At 43.9% G+C, this 19,283-nt stretch overlaps 3 protein-coding genes across 4 annotated transcripts in view; 1 reads left to right on the top strand and 2 right to left on the bottom strand.

Moving 5' to 3' along the window:
- Nucleotides 1-7,920, top strand: part of WDR33 (WD repeat domain 33) — a 102,697-nt gene extending 94,777 nt beyond the window's left edge. For both annotated transcript variants that reach the window (XM_079130431.1, XM_079130430.1), the window contains 4 exons: nt 4,361-4,524; nt 4,623-4,715; nt 5,457-5,672; nt 7,270-7,920. In XM_079130431.1, coding sequence (XP_078986557.1) covers nt 4,361-4,524; nt 4,623-4,715; nt 5,457-5,672; nt 7,270-7,446 — 650 coding nt within the window. In that variant the 3' untranslated portion in view covers nt 7,447-7,920. The remainder of the gene's footprint in view (nt 1-4,360; nt 4,525-4,622; nt 4,716-5,456; nt 5,673-7,269) is intronic.
- Nucleotides 7,921-9,095: 1,175 nt separating this feature from the next.
- Nucleotides 9,096-14,630, bottom strand: SFT2D3 (SFT2 domain containing 3). The gene has a single exon (XM_079130520.1). It carries the CDS (start codon nt 12,243-12,245, stop codon nt 11,325-11,327), a length of 921 nt encoding a protein of 306 aa, XP_078986646.1. The 5' UTR covers nt 12,246-14,630; the 3' UTR covers nt 9,096-11,324.
- A 397-nt stretch (nt 14,631-15,027) lies between these two features.
- On the bottom strand, nt 15,028-16,415 carry LOC306657025 (PRELI domain containing protein 3B-like). Its single transcript, XM_079132681.1, has one exon. The coding sequence runs from the start codon at nt 16,338-16,340 to the stop codon at nt 15,756-15,758; it is 585 nt and encodes a 194-aa protein (XP_078988807.1). The 5' UTR covers nt 16,341-16,415; the 3' UTR covers nt 15,028-15,755.
- Between the last annotated feature and the right edge of the window lie 2,868 nt (nt 16,416-19,283).

The following is a 19,283-nucleotide window of genomic DNA, read 5'->3' on the forward strand; positions in this document are numbered from 1 at the left end:
CTGAATCTCATAGGTGTGAGTGTTGAGAGCCAGGCTTCAGGCCTTTGTACAGCATTTCTGTCTCCACTGTCCCTCAGGCATTGTCCTTTGTCTTCTCATTACATTTCTCTGGGGATTTTTTGTTTTTGTTTTCTTTTTGTGCATAGTAGCCAGTGGTGCTCTATCACCCAGCCCTTTTCATTTTTTTATTTTGAGATGGGGTCTCACTAAGTTGCCCAGGCTGGCCTCAAAACTTTTTATCCTCTTGCCTCCACCTCCTGAGTTGCTGGGATTATAGGTGTGCACCACTGAAGTATTGGCCATCCTCATGCTTTGGGGATATGTTCAAGAATGGCTGATAATGTGGTCAGGAAGGCTAAGGGAAGCAGCTGTTAGGAGGAATTAAAAAAAAGATATAAGATCTTTTTTTGGTACTGGGAATTGAACTCAGGGGCTTGTAACCATTGAATGACATCCCTAGCCATTTTTTGTATTTTATTGTGAGACAGGGTCTTACAGACTTGCTTAGGGCCTTGCTAAATTGTTGAGGCTGGCTTTGAACTCATGATTTTCCTGCCTCAGCCTCCCAAGCTGCTGGGATTACACACTTGCACCACTGTGTCTGACCCTTTTTTTTTAATAATGTCTAGGCATTTTCTTTTAAATAAGAACTTGGCATCTACATAACTTCCACTGATTTCTTGACTCTGATCTTGTATAAAATTTCACCTTTTTTTTCCTTTCGTCTCAATTTATGTCATATTTTATCTGTCAGTGACAGACCCACAACCTAGACTCTTGTGCTGTCACATATTTGTGCTGATCTTCAAATACACTAGACATGCTCCTACCCCCAGGTCTTTGTACTCCCTCTTCCCTATGCCAGGAACACACTCCCCAGACACTTGTGGCTCAGTTTTCTGCCCTTTATATTTCATTGTAACACACAGCAGTGCTTGACCTTAAGTAATATTCACTTGTCCCCCAGTATCTGAGGGGCATTGGTTCCCTCCATGCATGCCAAATTCGCAGATGCTCAAGTTCTTTATATAAAATGGGCTAGTATTTGCATACAACTATTTACATCCTTCCAAACACTTTTAAATCATTTCTAGGTAACTTATAATACCTAATGCAATGTAAGTGCTATGTAAATAGTTGCTGTATTTTTTGTTTGGAGAACAATAACAAAAAGAATTTTTTTTAAAAACTTGCAATATATGATTGGTTGAATCTACAGTTGTAGATACAGAGGATGGACTGTATTTATTTCTTTATTGCCTATATCTCTTGTAAGCACATCAACTTCCACTGTGTCCTTAGTACCTAAAGCAGTAGTAGCAGCATGATGTAGGTGCTCATGACCATCTTCAATTAATGCACCTTTTTGTTTATCAGAAGAGTGATTTGAGAGGGGTCAGTCCATTAGAACGTGTGTTAGTCTGCTTGGACTATCATAACAACATTCCACTGGCTGGGGGCTTAAGTGGCAGGAATTATTGTCTCACATTTCTGGAGCCTGGAAGTTCTAGATCACGGTCCATTAGGGTCAGTTTCTGGTTGGGGCCCTCTTCCTGTCTTGGAATCCTATGTATCTTCACATTAGTGAGTGGAGGAGCTCTCTCTTTTCTCTCTTCTTCTTCTTTTTTTTTTTTTTTTTTTTGGGGGGGGGTGCTGGGGATCGAACCCAGGGCCTTGTGCTTACAAAAGCAAGCACTCTACCGACTGAGCTATCTCCCCAGCCCCCTCTTTTCTCTTCTCTTATTGAGGGTTCTATTCCCACTACCAGAGCTCCTTACCCATCATTTCATACAAATGTAATTACTTTCAAATACTATCATGCTGAGGTTGAGAGCTTCAGCATATGAATTTTGTGAGAACAAATATTTAATCCACAACAGGAGGTATGTTCTAGTAAGGGGAATTAGACTCTGAATCTCTTTGTAACTAGAGCAGTGGTACAGCAGATGCCTAGACATAAGAGTCCTGCTGTATTTCAGGGAAACAGTGCCCCTTACTTAACTTGTTTTAGCCCACCCACCTCTCCTCACCTTGTCTAGTCACATCCTGACCCTGGCTTGTTAGCTCCACCAGTGTCTTAGGCACACCTGCCTTACTTTGGAAAGCACGATTTGGTAAAGTCACCTCAGGCCAAAAAAGTTATTAAAAACCAAGCTGGAGGGAAAGGTGGAGGGCAAGAGAAAGCTCCTTTCCATCCCCCCTTTTTTTAAAAGTTATGAATGTAACTTTCATAAGTTACTTAGGCTGGCCTTGAACTTGTGATCCTCCTGCCTTAGGCGCTGGAGTCACTGGGGTTACAGGCATGTGCCACTGTGCCTGGATCTAGAGAAAGCTCTTTTAAGTAGAGTGCCAGGGATCAATGTAGGAGGAGTGATGGAATTAGAAAATCACCTCTATTAGGAGCAATCAGTGTTGTAACTGATATAAACAAGGATTGCCATTACCCAGGATATTTGGGGAAAAGATTGTGGGACTCAAGATCACCCCACAGATTGCTTATCAATTGCAAAGGAGAAAATGTACCTTTCTAGCAGCAAAATCTGTTTACCACACCACCTTTGCATTATCAACAAGGAGACAAACTGATATCTTGAGGTCTAAATAATCCTTGTCAAAAATGTTTAACCTGGATCTAATCATGAGAAAACATAGATTCAGAAAACACCTGGACAGACCCTCACAAAGATCCAGGTCATAAAAGACAAAATACCAGAGACAATTAAAGGAGACCAAAGAGACATGACCACTAAAATAACAACATGTAGTCATGACTGAATTCTGTTGAGAAACAACTGGCTCTAATTAATGTTTTAGGGACAGTTGTGTGGGGGGATTACATTTGGACTATATGTTAAATAATATCACATATTACTGAGAATGACAATGATATTATGGTTAGATAGGAGAAAGTTCCTGCTCTTATAAGGAACACTGCAGTATTTAGGTATGAAGCATCATGTTGTTGGCCTCTGATTTTCAAATGGTTTAGAAAACACATTTGTAAGTAGACAAGATAAAGCACTCATAGCAAAATATTAACTGATGAATCTAGGTGAAGGGTCTAGGGCTGAAGGGCATTCATTGTACTATTTTTTCAACTTTACTATTAGTATGGAAACTTTCAAAGCAAAAGATAACTGAAGAAACTCAAGAAAGAGCAGAAGGCCTAGTTGAGAGGAGGCTACACAGGGAGGGCAGCACATGCAGACTGGCCTGTGCCCAGCTCCTTCTAGCCCTTTTTGCAGTGATTGTGGCCTCTCTCGGTGTGCTTGCACACCTTTTTCTGCTTGTAGGTTACTCTCTCTGTTCCCCCATAGGCTTCTTTGTGACCTCTGCTTCAGCAGTATTCCCAGCCATTTTAGACTCCCAGTTGCAAGGTTCCTGAGAGTGAAGGGAAAGTTGTCCACCCACCAGGGCACCAGATTGTCATCCAACCAGTTCATGGGCTGCCTGCAGACCTGGTGCCCTCTGCATGCCAGTCAACAGTAGACTGAGGCCACTGGGGCAGCTCATGTCAGTTAGGCCTGCCCCAGGTGGAGGCTGTGGGCAGGTTATAGAGGATGCACTCCAAAACATGTCCAGGACAGTTGGCTAGCATAATCTGTATCCCCTTTTTTTCTTATTATGTAAGTAACACATGTTACTATATGTTAAATAATAACACGTTACTTATATAATCATAAAAATGTAGATGATCACTAGGCACAGTGGCGAGTGCCTGTTGTCCTAGCTACTTCGGAGTCTGAGGGAGGAGGCTGACCTCAGCAGTTGGAGACCAACCTAGGCAACATAGTGAAACCCTGTCTCAAAAATGTAGAGGATAATGAAAAGTACTTAGGAGGCAATGATAAAAGAACGTGGACTGAGCATCAAGACTGTCTGAGTTCAGAGCATAGCCTTTATTTCCTGTATGTCCCTAAATAACTTCAGTTCTCTGGGCCTCAGTGCACTCATCAGAAGAAAAGAACCAGAGGAAAAGTGCTTCAGATGGTGGTTATAAGGAAGAACTGAAACCAAATAATATATGGAAAGCACTTGGTATGATATAAGCACTTAAGAAACACTGATCACTCCTGAAGACATTTTATTAAACATTTTTGGGTGTCGCTTCACAAACATAGAGTGATCACTCTTATTATTCCTAAAACCATCTTGAAGTAGCCCCACATTCTGGAATGTTTTTTTCTTGTCTGCTTTGACCTCTAATATGAGGATTATAAAATGAATATTTTAAAAAATATGGTTGCATTTTTTTTTTTCCCCTCACTATTAACATTGTATCATGGCTTCTCCTATCACATTTCTCCAACACAGAGTTTCAGGGTATTCCAGGAGGTGGACGTTCTGTTTTTCTTTACAGCTTCAGAAGAGGAGCACCACCGAGACATGAGGGCCGTGCCCCACCCAGAGGAAGGGATGGTTTTCCTGGTCCTGAAGACTTTGGTCCAGAGGAGAATTTTGATGCTTCTGATGAGGCGGCCAGAGCACGAGATCTCCGAGGCCGAGGTCGGGGTGCCCCACGAGGTGAGCAGTGTGGAGGACACTTGTGGTCTGGAGGGACAGGCAATTGTGAGCACAGCTGAACAGTCTGTAAGCACAGTGTTGTTTGCTCTGTTGTGTAGGAGGAAGGAAAGGCTTACTTCCCACCCCTGATGAGTTCCCTCGATTTGAAGGAGGACGGAAGCCAGACTCCTGGGACGGAAACCGAGAGCCAGGTGTGGAAGAAATGCTTGTTGAATGTCACAAAGTGGGGCCCAGGGCACTCCCAGGGCCCTCCAGGTCCTATCTTTTCCAATTTGCATATCCATGGAGGCCGAATTGCCTTCCCTTCTTTCCAACACAGCTTTTTGGTTTTTTTTTTTAGTTGTCAATGGATCTTTATTTATTTATATGTGGTGCTGAGAACTGAACCCAGTGCCTCACACATGCTAGGCAAGTGCTTTACCACTGAGCTATAACCCCAGCCCCCATCTTATCTTAGTAGATAGAATGTAGAAGTAGTTGGGAGAATCCGTTTTTTTGTCTCTTAAGTCAAACAGGAAAGGGGCTTGTCTAAATATAAAATAATAACACTCTTTTTCACTTAATTGATTTTGTAGAATAAAGTTAAATGAATTAAAAATTTTTGGGTTTTAATTGATAACACTAAATACAGTAAATATGTCTTTTCAAGGGAATCTGGGGCCCTCAACAGTTTTAAGATTGTAAGGATGTCCTGAGGCTAAAACATCTGAGAATCACTTACCTGGACCATACCTGCAGGTGCATTGATTTCTAATCTTGGCCTTTCTTATATAGTCATGGTGTGATTTACACCTGGCCTATTAAGCAGATGTTTTGTACATGAAGTGAATGGTCGTTCTCAAGTTCCTCCGTGTTCTCAGTGGTATCATTTCCATCTGGTTTTGGTCACAGTTTACCGAAATGTCATTATCAGATCTATGTTCTTATTTCAGGACCAGGTCATGAACATTTCCGTGATGCTCCCCGCCCTGATCATCCCCCTCATGACGGTCATTCCCCAGCCAGCAGAGAACGCTCTTCTTCTCTACAAGGCATGGACATGGCATCCCTGCCACCCCGAAAGCGCCCCTGGCATGATGGGCCAGGCACTTCTGAGCACAGAGAGATGGAAGCCCCAGGGGGCCCTTCTGAGGACCGAGGAGGCAAAGGTAAAGAGAGGCTAGTGGTTCCAGTTCAGGAGCTGCAGGGGCAGTGGGAGACCTAGTCTATGCCTGTCACAGGTGCCCCTACTAGGGTACTTCAGGTCTGTTCTCTGTTCTGACCTCTGGACCTAGGCTTTGTGGAGGCATATGCTCCCAAATGTGGTACAAATGCAGTTTGCTTGGGTTCATAACACAGATGGATGTAGCAGTATCTGGTGACTGCAAATTCAATCTCGCAGTCTCCAGTTGCTTCTGGGAATCTGTGGTTTGTCACAGTTTCCACTTCGGCTCTTTGCTGAGGGGCCTTGGCACTCTCCCTCTGCCAGACTTGCTTTCTGGTGACTCCTGATCTGATTGACAGTTGTGGCCTCTGCTCATAGCTCATTGGAGCCTTCAAGTGTGTCCTCAGTGGGAGAGGAACAAGTTCAGTGTTGCTTTTTTCAGCTTGGGCACAGAAGGGATGTCACTTGTGCTCGAAGTCACAAGACTTCGGGGAACATGGCCTGCAGGAGGTATTTCCAGGGTGGCAATAGATTTTTTTTACATTTCAAAACATTGAATCTTTATCATATTGAAAGTGCCACGAACTTTAAAAGTCAGGAGTATACTGAATGCTAACCACAAGTCTGACCTCAGTTTGGGCTGAGCAGTGGCATATGTGGTGTGGTTTGCTGGAAAAACAGCTGCCTAGTATTCTAACATGTGCTTTATGCCCCAGGTTCACTTGCTTTATGTTTGCAGTCCATCCATTACAAAGTTCTGGCTTTTGTTCTTGACAGTTGTTTGGTTCTTCTCAGAGTAAAACCCTCAGAAATAACTCATGTAGCCAGGCATAGTGGTGCATGCTTGTAATCCCAGCTCAGGAGGCTAAGGCAGGAGGATCGCAAGTTCAAAGCCAGCCTCAGCAACTTAGTAAGGTCCTAAGCAACTCAATGAGACCCTGTCTTTAAAATATAAAAAAAAGGGCTGGGAATGATCATTTCATGAGAAAAGGTTTTTAAAAGAGAATTTTAATAATATCTAACATTTGTGTTCAAGTCTGAAATAAGCCATCTCTAGGAGAAATAATTTTGAAAGGTAGTGTTATTCTTCTTGTGCTTTCATTTCATTTCATATTTTCAAGAAATATTCTATTTTATTAAACTATGTAAAAGGAAGTCTAAGTGCCAAATGTTATGGAACAATCAGTCAACACTGAGTCTAGCTGGAGCCCTTGTTATTATAAGCAGCAATGGTTTCTGTATCTTAGTTACTTCCAGATTTAGTCACTGCTTTTGAAACCTTTCCTCAAATACCCCAGTGCACAGGAGAACGAAAATACACTTTGCATAGTTTGGGGGGCACGGCCCAGTGTGATATAGATTTCCCTGGGGTACTCTGTGCCTATTATCTCTTGGCTTCCTGTCATCTGCCACACAGCTTTGAGGACCATGACCTCTAGCCAGGATGGGATAAGGTAGTCATCATGAAGAGGCAGAAGTATACCCATTAGATCTTCCTGAAGTGGTCAACTATCATCATGCAGTGAAAAGTTTATACTAGAGTTATTGATAAGCAATCTCTAATACAAAAAGTCATGTGTGAAATCAATGTTTCATTTCAGGCCGAGGCGGCCCAGGACCTTCTCAGAGAGTGCCAAAATCTGGGCGTTCCAGCTCTTTGGATGGAGACCATCACGATGGATACCATAGAGATGAACCTTTTGGGGGTCCTCCGGGCAGTGGCACCCCCTCTCGAGGGGGCCGGAGTGGGAGTAACTGGGGTAGAGGGAGCAACATGAACTCTGGCCCTCCAAGGCGAGGTGCTTCAAGGGGTGGTGGAAGGGGTCGGTAGAAGTGGGGACTAAGTACCACTAGGCCTCTCTGGACAGTATTTAAGAACTTGTGGACTTACCAAGTGAAACACAAGGAAGCCCGCACCATTGTAGCCCTGAACTCTTCTGGGGTAGCTGAGTCCCAGGAGCCCCTCATGAGGTCTTCAAGATGAAGAGACTGCTGCCAGCTACCCAGAGTAGCTAGACTTGTTTTGTCCTGTCCACCCTCATTGCCCCAACTCCCATGTTGTTTTGTGAAGATAAAGCTGGAAACCTTTTTTTTTTTTTTTTTTTTTTTTTTTTTAAGTGTCATGAGACACGGAGCACCTCTACAACTTTAAGTTCATGTCCAATTGGAAATTTGTTTCTATATATGTACAGTTTGTCAGAGAAAAAGCATTGTTGTTTTTGTATGAATACAGAATGTGATTTACGCAAGAATTAACAGAAAACCAGTCGTGAAGTGCTTGACTTAATGGAATCTTTGGTTTCCATTGTATCTAATCTGTTGAGGGTTGTAGAGTTATTACTGATGTTCATGAGCAGACTTAATGGGAACTGGTAGGTCATCTAATTTCATTTGTAAACTTGGTGTTTTTTAACAAATTCTCATCTACATATTCTCTCACACTGTTTTTATTGTATAGTGAGGAATAGTTTAAAACTAATGTAGTTCAGAAGCCTCAGTGATTTGGCAGATGGAAAATTATTATATTTTTAAGAAAAAAATTCTTCTGGTTGTTCTGGTAGGGGCTCTGGGGCACATCTCCTGGTATTCACACTTTAGATTTGAATTGCTTTATTTGATGAGAACTTGGTATAAGTCATATACCCTTTTGATAACTTTAAAACCATTTCACACACTAAGTTGAAAAGGGACTGAAATTTGTTTTACAAAATGTAAATTCTTCCATACTAGCTTTGTGGAAATACTAATGTTTAAGGTAGAGAATAGATCTAACTTAGATTAAGACAAAAATTCAGTTTTAGATATCCCTTTTTATGCTGGTGATTTTATAAGTAAGCTTTTTATTACTAAAAGCAGTCCTGTAGCTGCCTTAACATTTCATTACATTGCTAGCTTGTTTGGCAGTGGAGACAGGTGTACTTGGCAGGCTTAGTAGTGCTGGAAGTCTGAATGGTTGCTTAGGAAAGGGATACTGACATAGTTGGATGGCATACAGAAATAGTAACTGGTTCTATTAATGGGAAAAATGATAAAGGTCAAGTTATTTCTGTGGCATGAGAAAACACTGAGTACCTACACTGTTTTTTGGGTTACTACAACCTAAAAGATTCCAAGTAAATCTCATTTTACTTCAAAATTAAAAACATTTATCTGTACCCTACTATTAACAAACTATTAGGAGAATCAAGATTGCTTCAGGTTTGTGGATATTTTTTATTTGTCCTCCACTAGTATAGCATTAAAAAAAGAAATCATAATCAAATTTCAGGAAGCTAAAAGGATCCAGAGACCAAATCCTTACAGAGATTAGGTACCTTTCCTTCATGTGGAATTATTAACATTTTAGAGTTTAACTTTAAAAACAGTTCCTGGGAAAGCAGATAACCAGATCACATTTTGAGAATGAATTCATTAGAGAAAACAGAAATCTCGACAGTATACCTTTATTAAAATACTCAGAAATATAGTATATATGGCATTTTAAAACATCACTGTCCAAATAAATACAAGATATGGTGGTTTGAATTTTTTAAAAACTAGATTTTCAATGAATTGAGAAAATGCTGGAAACTTTTTTTTGGCTGTACTAGGCATCCACCCAGGGCCTCAAGCATGCTGGGCAAGCTTTCTACCACTGAGCTATGTCCCCAGTCCTTTTTTGTATTTTATTTAGAGACAGGGTCTCACTGAGTTGCTTAGGGCCTCACTACCCATTCCTTTTTATTTTGAGACAGGGTCTTGCTAAGTTGCCCAGGCTGACCCTGAATTTGAGATTCTCCTGCCTCAGCCTCCTGCATAGCTGAGATTACAGGCATGTACTACTATGTCAGGATGGAAACAGAATTTGTAACATCCTGGCTAAAGAACTATAATAGCATCAACATAAAAATGTGTTAAACACAAAAATCTTCATCCATGCAAATTGTAGAGAAATTCAGAACTAGAACAGAAATTTAACTAGGGGACTAGAAAGAACAGTCAATGGCATAGGTCTTTCCCATTAAAAATATAACTTACCCCTGAAAACTCGAAAGTACCCCTTTGAGGTAGGTAACCCTATGTACTAATAGGGGAAGAGGTGGTATTACTAAGTTCTAAGCAGGGTGGTAGCTCACAAGTCCACCTGTTGATCACTTCAGTCAGTATCACATCTTGGGGAAGGGCTCAGAGCATTATTAGGGCAGAAAATGTACATTTAGTCAGGCTGGAGGAAGAAGCAGGGCTCTTTTGCTGATTGACACAATACTGGGCAACACTGGAATCCAGTCCCAAAAAACAATTATTTTCAAACTGTGCAAGCCAGTGCACCTTTGGTCTTTCTCAACCTTGGCTGAACATAGAATCATCAGGGGAGCTTTAATAAAATGTCAATGCCTGATCCCACTTCCAGAGATTCTGAATGAATTTATCTGAAGTGTTGCTCTTCAAGTAATTCTGATGTGCCAGTTAAGTGTGAGAACCACTGGCACAGAGTTTTTAAATTCTATATTTTACTAGTTTATAGCTATTGACAAAACCTGTAGTTTTTCTGGACCCTCACTTTCTGGCAATAAACTAAGGTAAGTAAAAGTAATTAAGCACTGAACCTAAATTGAAGGAAATACAACAATTACAATTGAAAAGCATATTACCCTGTGTTAGGATCACCATGGAAATTGTAAACTGTGAGCTGGGGTTGTAGCTCAGTGCTAGAGCACTTGCCTAGCACGTGTGAGGCACTGGTTCCACCCTAAGCACCACTTAAAAATAAACAGAAGTATTGTGTCCATCTACAACTAAAGTAGAAGAAAAGAAATTGTACACTGTTTTAAAAAGGAAATACAATTAGAAATGATAGTCTACAGAAATTCATCATTCCCATCAAATATGGGAATTCTGGATGTATAATTACCTTCCTGATCCCAGGATTTGCTAGCCCAGTTCTGCACCGAGTCCTCTCCAAGGGTTTATGGGCATCTTACAGGATATCAGGCAATTTGGTCTCTGATATCCAAAAAATGTATCTTGTTCCACTGCTTACATATCTAATTCAGGACCAATTTTCCTTTAATGTTACATAAGGCACCAAATTTATAATTTCTCTTAAGGAAAAAACCGAGGTAAACCGTCTTAACTAATTGCTTTTTAAAATCCAGTGATTAGACGTAATACTTAATCTGATACTCTTCTTAGATTCATTTATACTGAACATTAAGGGAAAATAATTTCCAAGTCTTAGGTAGAGCCAAAAAAAAAAAAAAAAAAAAAAAGGTAACAAAAGAAAAAAGTTAAGCCTGAGAAAAACCACAAAAACAGCTAATGCAAAGAGCCATTCCCTTTTTACTCAACTCAATCTAAAACCACAGTGCAAAAACAACTTCTAATGGCAGCTTCATAGCATACTGTCATCAATTCAACCGCAGAACTTCCTTTTCAGAGCACATGCTACCCAGTACAGCACGAAAAGATGAGATCAAGACCATCCGAAACTGCTGGTGTCTCAGTTTGAAACAGCTGCTCAAGGTTTACACTCGCCAGCACTGTCTAGATTTCGCCTTCATCCTTAGCGGCAGTGTCCTCAGGATGTATTGCGGTGGTACAGTCCAGGAACCGACGGGTCTTTGGCTCCGCAGGCCCCGGGCTCTGGGGAGGGTCCACGTCGTTCTCTGTCCCGGGCTCACACCGGGAGCGCATTAGCGAGACCTGCGCGGCGGCCCAAGCGGCCGAGCGCCAGGCGTAGCGCAGTGCCACCGCCCCAGGGCAGCAGGCTAGCAAGTAAGGCCAGCAGGGCGGCCACCTGCGCGCAGGCGCCTAAGGCCGTGAGCGGCGTGCTGCGCAGACCCAGCGCGGCGTACAGCGTGGCTCCTAGCGCGGCCGCGTAGAACAGTGCGGGTCTGGAAGGCGTCTCCTCGCAGCGCAGCAGACGCCCGCACGCCGCCCCGCCCCGCAGTAGCGCGCCGCCGGCTAGAGCCAACGCCGAGCCCAACGACCAGAGCAGTGCGAATTTGCGCGCGCGCAGTACCAGCACGGGCGCGTAGAGCGCCGCCAGGCCGAAGCAGAGGGTGGCCAGTAGCAGACATGCTCCGCCCGCGGCCAGCTGCTGCCCGCGCGTCACGCTCGGCAAGCACGCCTGGCTTGCAGCCGCCGGCTCTGAGGAACTTCGCGTCCACGCCCACCGCAGGCCGGCGCGGCCAAGCCACGCTCCCGCCGGTCCGACCCCGTCCGCGGGCTCTTTAGCAGTCCCCGCAGCGAGCAGAGGCTCCGCGTCCGCCTGCCTGCCCGCTTTCCCCTGCGACAGGTAGTCCTGCAGCTGGCGATGGAGGTCTGCCATCTCCGACCGGACGGAGGGGAGGGCTGTCATGCGCTTCCTGCTTTTCTCGGTTGCGGCAGAAGCTCGTCTGTCTGATGGCGGCGGTTGGTCGACTCGGCGGAAGGGGCGGGGCCTGTGGCGCTCGCGGCAGTGCGAGGCAGACCCCGTGCAGACCTGAGCAGTCTCGAGGCGAAGTCTCCTGGCACGTCGCGTACCTCTTGCCAGTCGTTCTCCCAGCGCCTGAACTGGTTCTTTGTATTTTAGCCGCTGGATGAGCCCTGTCAGCATTGAAAGTTAGTTGGGGTGTGTGTGGCTATGAAAAGGCATACAAAGGACTCCTCTGGAAATATTGTTTTGACTGTCATTGGCTGCGATACTGTGCCATGGTTTTGCAAGGTAGAGGGATCTCGTTTCCTACAGCAGCACACAAATCTAGTTATCTCAAAATAAAGTTTTTAAAACGTATAGACCTACAGAGCTTAGTTGATTTCCCTGGGAACCAGGTCAAAGTTGATAAACGAAGGGTTAACACCCATCCCAACCAACCTGCTTCTCTTCTGGTCTTCGTTTGGGCCAGAGGCGTGGCAATATCCTCGACTAATCTGTGCCCCGTGTCCCCTGCCTTATCTGGTTTGCCTCTCCAGTGCCTCAGCCATATCTCCTGACTGCTTGGGTGGCTTGCATTCCAGTCAATTCCTTCTGTTCTGCAACTTTTCTCATAGCTTTCTGGAGGGTTCCTCTCACACAGGCCTCACCCCTCCAGGCCTCCTAGGGCAGCTGCTTTCCGATAGCCTCTGCTACTTCTTTTGAACTTAGGTGTACTTTCTGAAAGCAAATAAAAGGGAATACAAAAAGAGAAAGAGAGGCACACCTCAACGGATCAGCGATGAGCAACAGAGGAGCATATTTTCAAGGAGAAAATGGCGACGGGCTACAACAGGGGTCTAAGATTTATAGGGTTTAGCAGGGCCAGGTCATAGGAGTAATTTTGTGGATCCCTGGTGGTGGGTTCATTTAGGGCGGGGGAGGCAGGGGAGCTGTTGTAGATAGGGAAGTTTCCTGGGGCCTGTTCTTTTACTGGGGACAGCCGGTTCAGCTATAGGTGAGGACCAGGTTCGAGTCCCTTCTGTGCTCTCCCCATTTTTCCTTCCTACTTTCCCTCTGGCTCAGACCTGGGCTTCTACTTTATCCCACTGCAATGACAAAAGGTCCAGTTTACCACATCTCCTCACACACATGGCAGGAGGCTGGGTAGGGGAACATTTGTAGATAAGGGAAGTTCCCTGGGGCCTATTTTCCATTTCCCTCACTTTCTGTGTTTGCTGGTTCCAAGTGACAGTATTTGTTCACAGCTTTACCAGGTCCTTGAGGACAGGGTCTCTTTCATTGGTCTTTTCCCTAGGATCTGACAAATGAGCTACAAAGGATACAATAACAATCTGGAATGAACAGACACAACTGACAATTTTAGTGCAGTACATGCTTGAAAGGCTTTGAAAATACTTACTTAATCCGTTGATTGAAAAACCGAACCTAATTTGTAGAAGTTTTAAATGGCTGTTGTGGATTTGAGATGTGATGGATGGAGGTCCTGTAACTGTAAGGTGCAGTTACAGGTAAATTACCCAGTAGTTTTCTCTTGTACAGATCTTTGGCGTATTTGCTCCCCAAGACCATTCTTTCCCTGCCTTCCTTGTATTGAGCTGGGAGAGGGGAAGGAGAGAGCTATTCTATGATCTCTTTTTGCCCACCCCAGGACCTACAACTGCATTCTAAATACAGGCTCTACCACTAAGCTACATCCCCAGCTCATCTTAATTGTATTTAGCTCAAAATATTTATATGAGCGAGGTATATATTGAGGTGACATGTTCTAGCTTCCTTAAAGGGCATTTTGGGCTGTCGCTGTGCCCAGGGTACGCTCTTGGCATTTAGTTGTAGAGTCTTGGGCACAGTGGCAGGAACTGGTGAAGCTCGCACACTTGGGCTGAGCAAGCGCTGATTCCCCACAAGGGGCGCTGGAGAGCAGCGGGATCAGCCAGCTCTGGGGCCCTGGGGGAGGGTTTTAATCCGGGCACTTCCCTTGCGAGGTCTCCTTAAACTTCCTGGAAACTGAGTAAACAAATCACCTCAAACAGGAGTGTCTTGGGTGCCTAACCGAGAGCTTATCCCAGGTTTTCTCACTATTCGCAGAGGCTTTCTAGCGGCTTGCCTGATGAGGAATCCCTGAACCGTTTTCTGGGTTCCTCGGGCAGACCTCCAGCACATCTCCGCCTCGGAAGCACCCTGCGCTCCGGGTCGGTCTGTTTGAAAGGAAAATACAAAGCCAAGCTGAGCACCGCGGGCAGGCCTCTTGCACCCAACTACTCCTTTCTGTTTTTAAAAAGCTGTCCGGGGACCTCGGGGTTGCGGCTCCGGGTTCCTCTGGCTGCAGCCAAGCGCTGCCACTGCAGGCGGGTTTGAAGTTAATGATTTAATTGCGCTTCTTTCCAAACTCATTCCCGGTCCCACGCTGGAGTGTACTCACTTGCCCTGGGGTTTCTCTGAGCTCCCAAGACGCCGGGTGGGACCTGGAGCACACCGCTCCAAGAGGTCATGGCTGCGTGGTCGTCTGGCCCGCCAGGCCCGGGCACAGGGCTTGGGGAAGCTTCTTGTGGGCAAGAGGAGTGCCCCTGCTTGAGCCTGTGACCCCTGTGAGTGAGTGCGACTCACTCAGGGGTTAGTTTGGGCCAGTCACTCCGTCCCCACCCCCAATTTTTCTTTTCTTCCCCAAACGCCCCCACACCCCTACGGTGGCACCGTATTATTAAAAACATCCAGTACCTGGGATTTATGCTTCACATCAAGACATCATTTGAGTAATTTCAATGATGTACAGCTCTTCATGTAAAAAAGATGTTTTGTGGTCAAAATTACCTCAAAAAGTAATTATATTCAAATAACCTGACATATCATGCCTTAGCAATTACAAAACCATGATTTTTGACACATGGCAATTTATAAGTTAGGCAAATGTGAAATGCTAAAAGATGTGAACAGCTGTTCTGTTTAAGTGTTCTGTTAAGAGTGCTGCAGAACTCAGGTAATGACTTTATTTTTTTAGTTAACATCACCAGCCCACGATACAGCATGCTAAATCATAAAGTACAGATCCAAGGAAGGTAATACCTTTACTAAGTTACAAAACTTTGGCAAATCAATACAGTACTCTTTAATACAATAAAATATTATTTATGTTGAAGTCACATATTAGACTTAGTGATGATTTTCACTCCAAAAATATCATTTAAGTACCAAATCAAAACACTATGGGTTTTTAGCAGAGCAAGTTATTTTATACAATTTAATGTCTTTCAACACTATACAATTCCTCCTTTTAGAGTCAGTTCCCCCACGCAGGCTGTTCTAGTCTGTATTAGCAAGGTGAGTGTGTAGGGGCTCTGCTTGCTGGTCCAAAGTCAGGTACAGTTCCAATGTCTGAAAAGTGTTAAAATTCTATTTTAAGGAGACACAATGTCAACGCCAATTTCTCCCAAGTACTTTTTTAAAAAACTGCTAAATTTTCACATAAATACTAGAACCCTAGAAATTAGTCATTTCAAGCCACACTAACCTCAGATGATCCCTTGGATTTTAGAAGCCCTGTATCTTTTTGTTTTGATCAAGTCACATAGCCTTACTCCAGATTATTAAAAAAAAAAAATTCTAACTAAAATATAGTTATAATTTTTAAATAACAAATAAATACACTGTCTGCTTGGAGATTCCTGGGGACCTGATGTTCTATATCGACTTTTATCATTTCTCTACAAATGCCGCCGCCGCGATTGGTGTCCTAATGCTTCCTCTTGCTGAAGCTGTCAACTCTTCAATTTCAGCATTTAATTTATGTATTACCCATTCCATTGCTTCTCGGCCTTTACTAGCATTAGAAGATATCATGCTTGCCATCAGCCCTTCCAGGTAACTGCTAAGGCTGACTCCCTGCACAGAGATGATGGCTTCCTGCGTCAAAATAGTCTTTTCTGGGTCTTGAGGATGTGGTTTGTATATAAGTCTCTCATCCACTGAAACCATATTTGTAAAGGAAATATTAGTAGATTTAAGTTCCATTGTTTTCTCTACAGGATCAACTACAGAATGTTCTTGCACATATGTTTTGGTTCTTGCTGAACCAATAAGAGACTTCACGATGGACGGCAGTCCCCACTCTGTGCTGAGAAGTCTGTGGCTGTGCAGCTTTCCAGAGGGATCTACATGCCTGTCCAGCACATCAACTCCAACCACACTCGGGTTCATAGGGTTTGGGTATTTCTGCATAGCAGCTGTTGTAACAGTTTCCCATGGGTGGTCGAAGACGTGCTCTGAGGTCCAGATCTTCATGGTACCGGCGGCCCGAGCCCTGTCCGGAAGACTCTGGGGGACAATGAGGCACCGGGGCACACAGCCCCGCCCCACCCGCACCCCGCGGCAGCGCATCGCGCAGGCGCCGTCGGGCCCGGCGGGAGGACGTCCCAACCCGCGGCCTTGCGCCCTATCCCGGCCGGGCCAGGCCTCAGCGCCGCGTGGCGCAACTGGGCTGAATCACTTTTAAATGATTTTCTTTTGTCTGACCATTCCAAACTTCAAAACTTATTGAGTATTCATATTGCTATGGGCATACCAGTTATTGTCATAAATTCGCCTTCTTGTTAATGGGGAATAATCTGTAACACTGGTTATACAACAGGGCCTTACCTGGAAGGTCATATTTGAGAATGATGGTTTTAATTTTATTTGTTTTTGTTTTCAGTGCTGGGGATGGAACCTAGGGCTTCAGCATGCCAGTCAAATACGCTCCCAGTCTGATAATGCTGCTTATTTAATCCGATATACCAGACCCTTTTAAGGAGCTAAGGTTGATTTTATGGAGCCAATGCTTACAGATCCCTTTTGGGAAAACCAGGCTGGTATCTGGCTTACATCATTCCCACAATTTCAGGATTATAATGAAGGCGCCTTACTGGTAGGCCAGGGGCCTGAGTACATTTTGGGAAACTGAAGAAGAGAGGAGTTTTTCCTGACCTAAGAGAACCTCATTAGGTCTGGTGGCAGGTTCCTAACTTCTGGCCTTAAGTGGTTATTAAAAGTTCAATCCAACTTTTTTTTTTTTTTTTTTTTTTTTTTTGTGGTACCAGGATTGAAACAAAGGGCATTTAACCACAAAGCCACATCCCCAGCCCTTCTTATTTCTTTGTTTTGAGACAGGGTCTCACTAAGTTACTTAGGGCCTTGCTACATTGCTGAGGCAGGCCTTGAACTTCCTATCCTCCTGCCCCTGAGTTGCCAATTCCACACCTTTATATAAACTTCCTAACAAGCAAACTTTGAAGAGGTATGCACATAAGAAAGAGAAAGAATGGGGGGGGGGGGGAAGGAGATGGGGGATAGAATCCAAGTCCTCATGTTACCCCAGGCTGGCCTAGAGCTTGTGATCTTCCTGCCTCAGACTCCCAAGTATCTGGGGTTATAGAGTGCCCAATCACATGATGCCCATTTGGTAAGTGACCATTCTTGCTCTGCCTGTGAAAATAACTAGACCAAGTCTAATCAGAACAGTTTTATTTTGTGGAAAAGAATAAACTTTCTGCCAGGCCTGGTGGCACACGCCTGTAATCCCAGTGACTTGGGAGGCTGAGGCAGGAGGATCGAGGTGCAAAGCCAGCTACAGCAACTTAGCAAGGCCCTAAACAACTCAATGAAACCTGTGTCTAATTAAACATAAAAACGGACTGGGGATGTGGCTCAGTGGTTAAGCACCTCTGGTACCAAAAAAAAAAAAAAAAAAAAATTATCTTTCTTCAAAAAAATTTTTTTTATCAAAATTGGGGAGACTGAAGGGAAATATCGTTTTAATAGAAAACTGTGCACATAATTCATAGCATATTATGTTAGGTTATTGGATTTCATTGTCTTTGAGCTACTTTGCATCCGTTTGTAAATTGCAGGTAACTGATGGATATGCAAGCTCTTTTGTCTGATGGAGATTTAATTGGCTCTACTGCCAACTCCAAGATGGAAGAATGTAGTCACACTTATGGCTATCCTTTACTATGAAAAGCCTTTGCTACTCTGAGCACACAGCCCTCGTTAATCATTTAAACGCCAAGGTTGATGTACCCAAATCTTCCCTAATCTGTCATTGCCCTTCAAGACTGATGCAGATCAACAGATTATCAGCTACCAGGTTTCCTCAATCATTTTCTCCCAAAGATAAAAGGAGCAAGTGTTCATTTCTTTTTACAAAAGAAATTAAGATGATTTTCAGGATAGTAGTTCACCATTTTCTTAGTTATGACTTGAATCTGGACTGTCCTCCTCAAACACTCTTGTGTTGAAAGCATGCTGCCCAACACAGCAAGGTTCAGAGGTGGGGTTGTAGACAGTGATTGGATTGTGAGAATTCTGACCTCATCCATGGGTTAATCAGTTTGATGAATTAATCTGTTGACAGCTGAATGGACTACTGGGAGGTGGGACCTAGTTGGAGGAAGTAGGTCACTAGAGGTATGCCCCGGAAGGGCTTATCTTCTCCCTGGTCCTCCCCTATCACTCTGCTTCCTGGTTGCCATGAACTGAGCAGCTTTCCTCCATGATCCCCTTCCGTCATGATGTTTCTGCCTTGGAGCCAGCTGACCATGGACTGAACCTCTAAAACCACTAGTCAAAATAAATCTTTTCTCCTCTAAGTTCTTGTCAGATATTTTGGTCATAGCAAAGAAAGCTGATTAACACATTAAATAAATCTTTTTCCTCATCCCAACAACTTGTCCTCTATTAATTGGGCCCTTTTTAAGCAGTGAGTAAATGGACTTGCATTTGATAACAAGAATGGGTTGTTAACTGGAATTGCAATTGAGTTTGCAGTTGTTCATTGGAATTTGCAATTGGAGTTGCAAATTGGAATGTGTATCAGTTCTTATCAAATTTTAAATTCTTCCAGTTTCTCTCAATAGCTGGTTATAACCATCCAAAAGAACACTCTCAATTTTCCTCCCTCTCACCTTACTTGAAACAAACAAAAAAAAGCCTGACCACCCAACCACTTGATTGCCTGGACCTTTCTCCCAAGACCTGGAGAAACCCTGTGAAGGAAAGTCTGACAATTAACCTTGAAGGATTCTCCACCCCAACAGACTCTTGACAACCACATTTCTACCTGGTCGGGGGAAGAAGGCTTGGGTCATATGTGTCCTTACGTGGAAGGTAACCAGGATGGTGAGAACCTCACTAAGGACAATGACATTGGCTAGTGACTTCAGAAACTGAGTGTGCGGCTGCTGTATA

This window comes from Sciurus vulgaris, assembly GCF_902686455.1.
Source record: "Sciurus vulgaris genome assembly, chromosome: 3".
Lineage (NCBI taxonomy): Eukaryota > Metazoa > Chordata > Mammalia > Rodentia > Sciuridae > Sciurus > Sciurus vulgaris.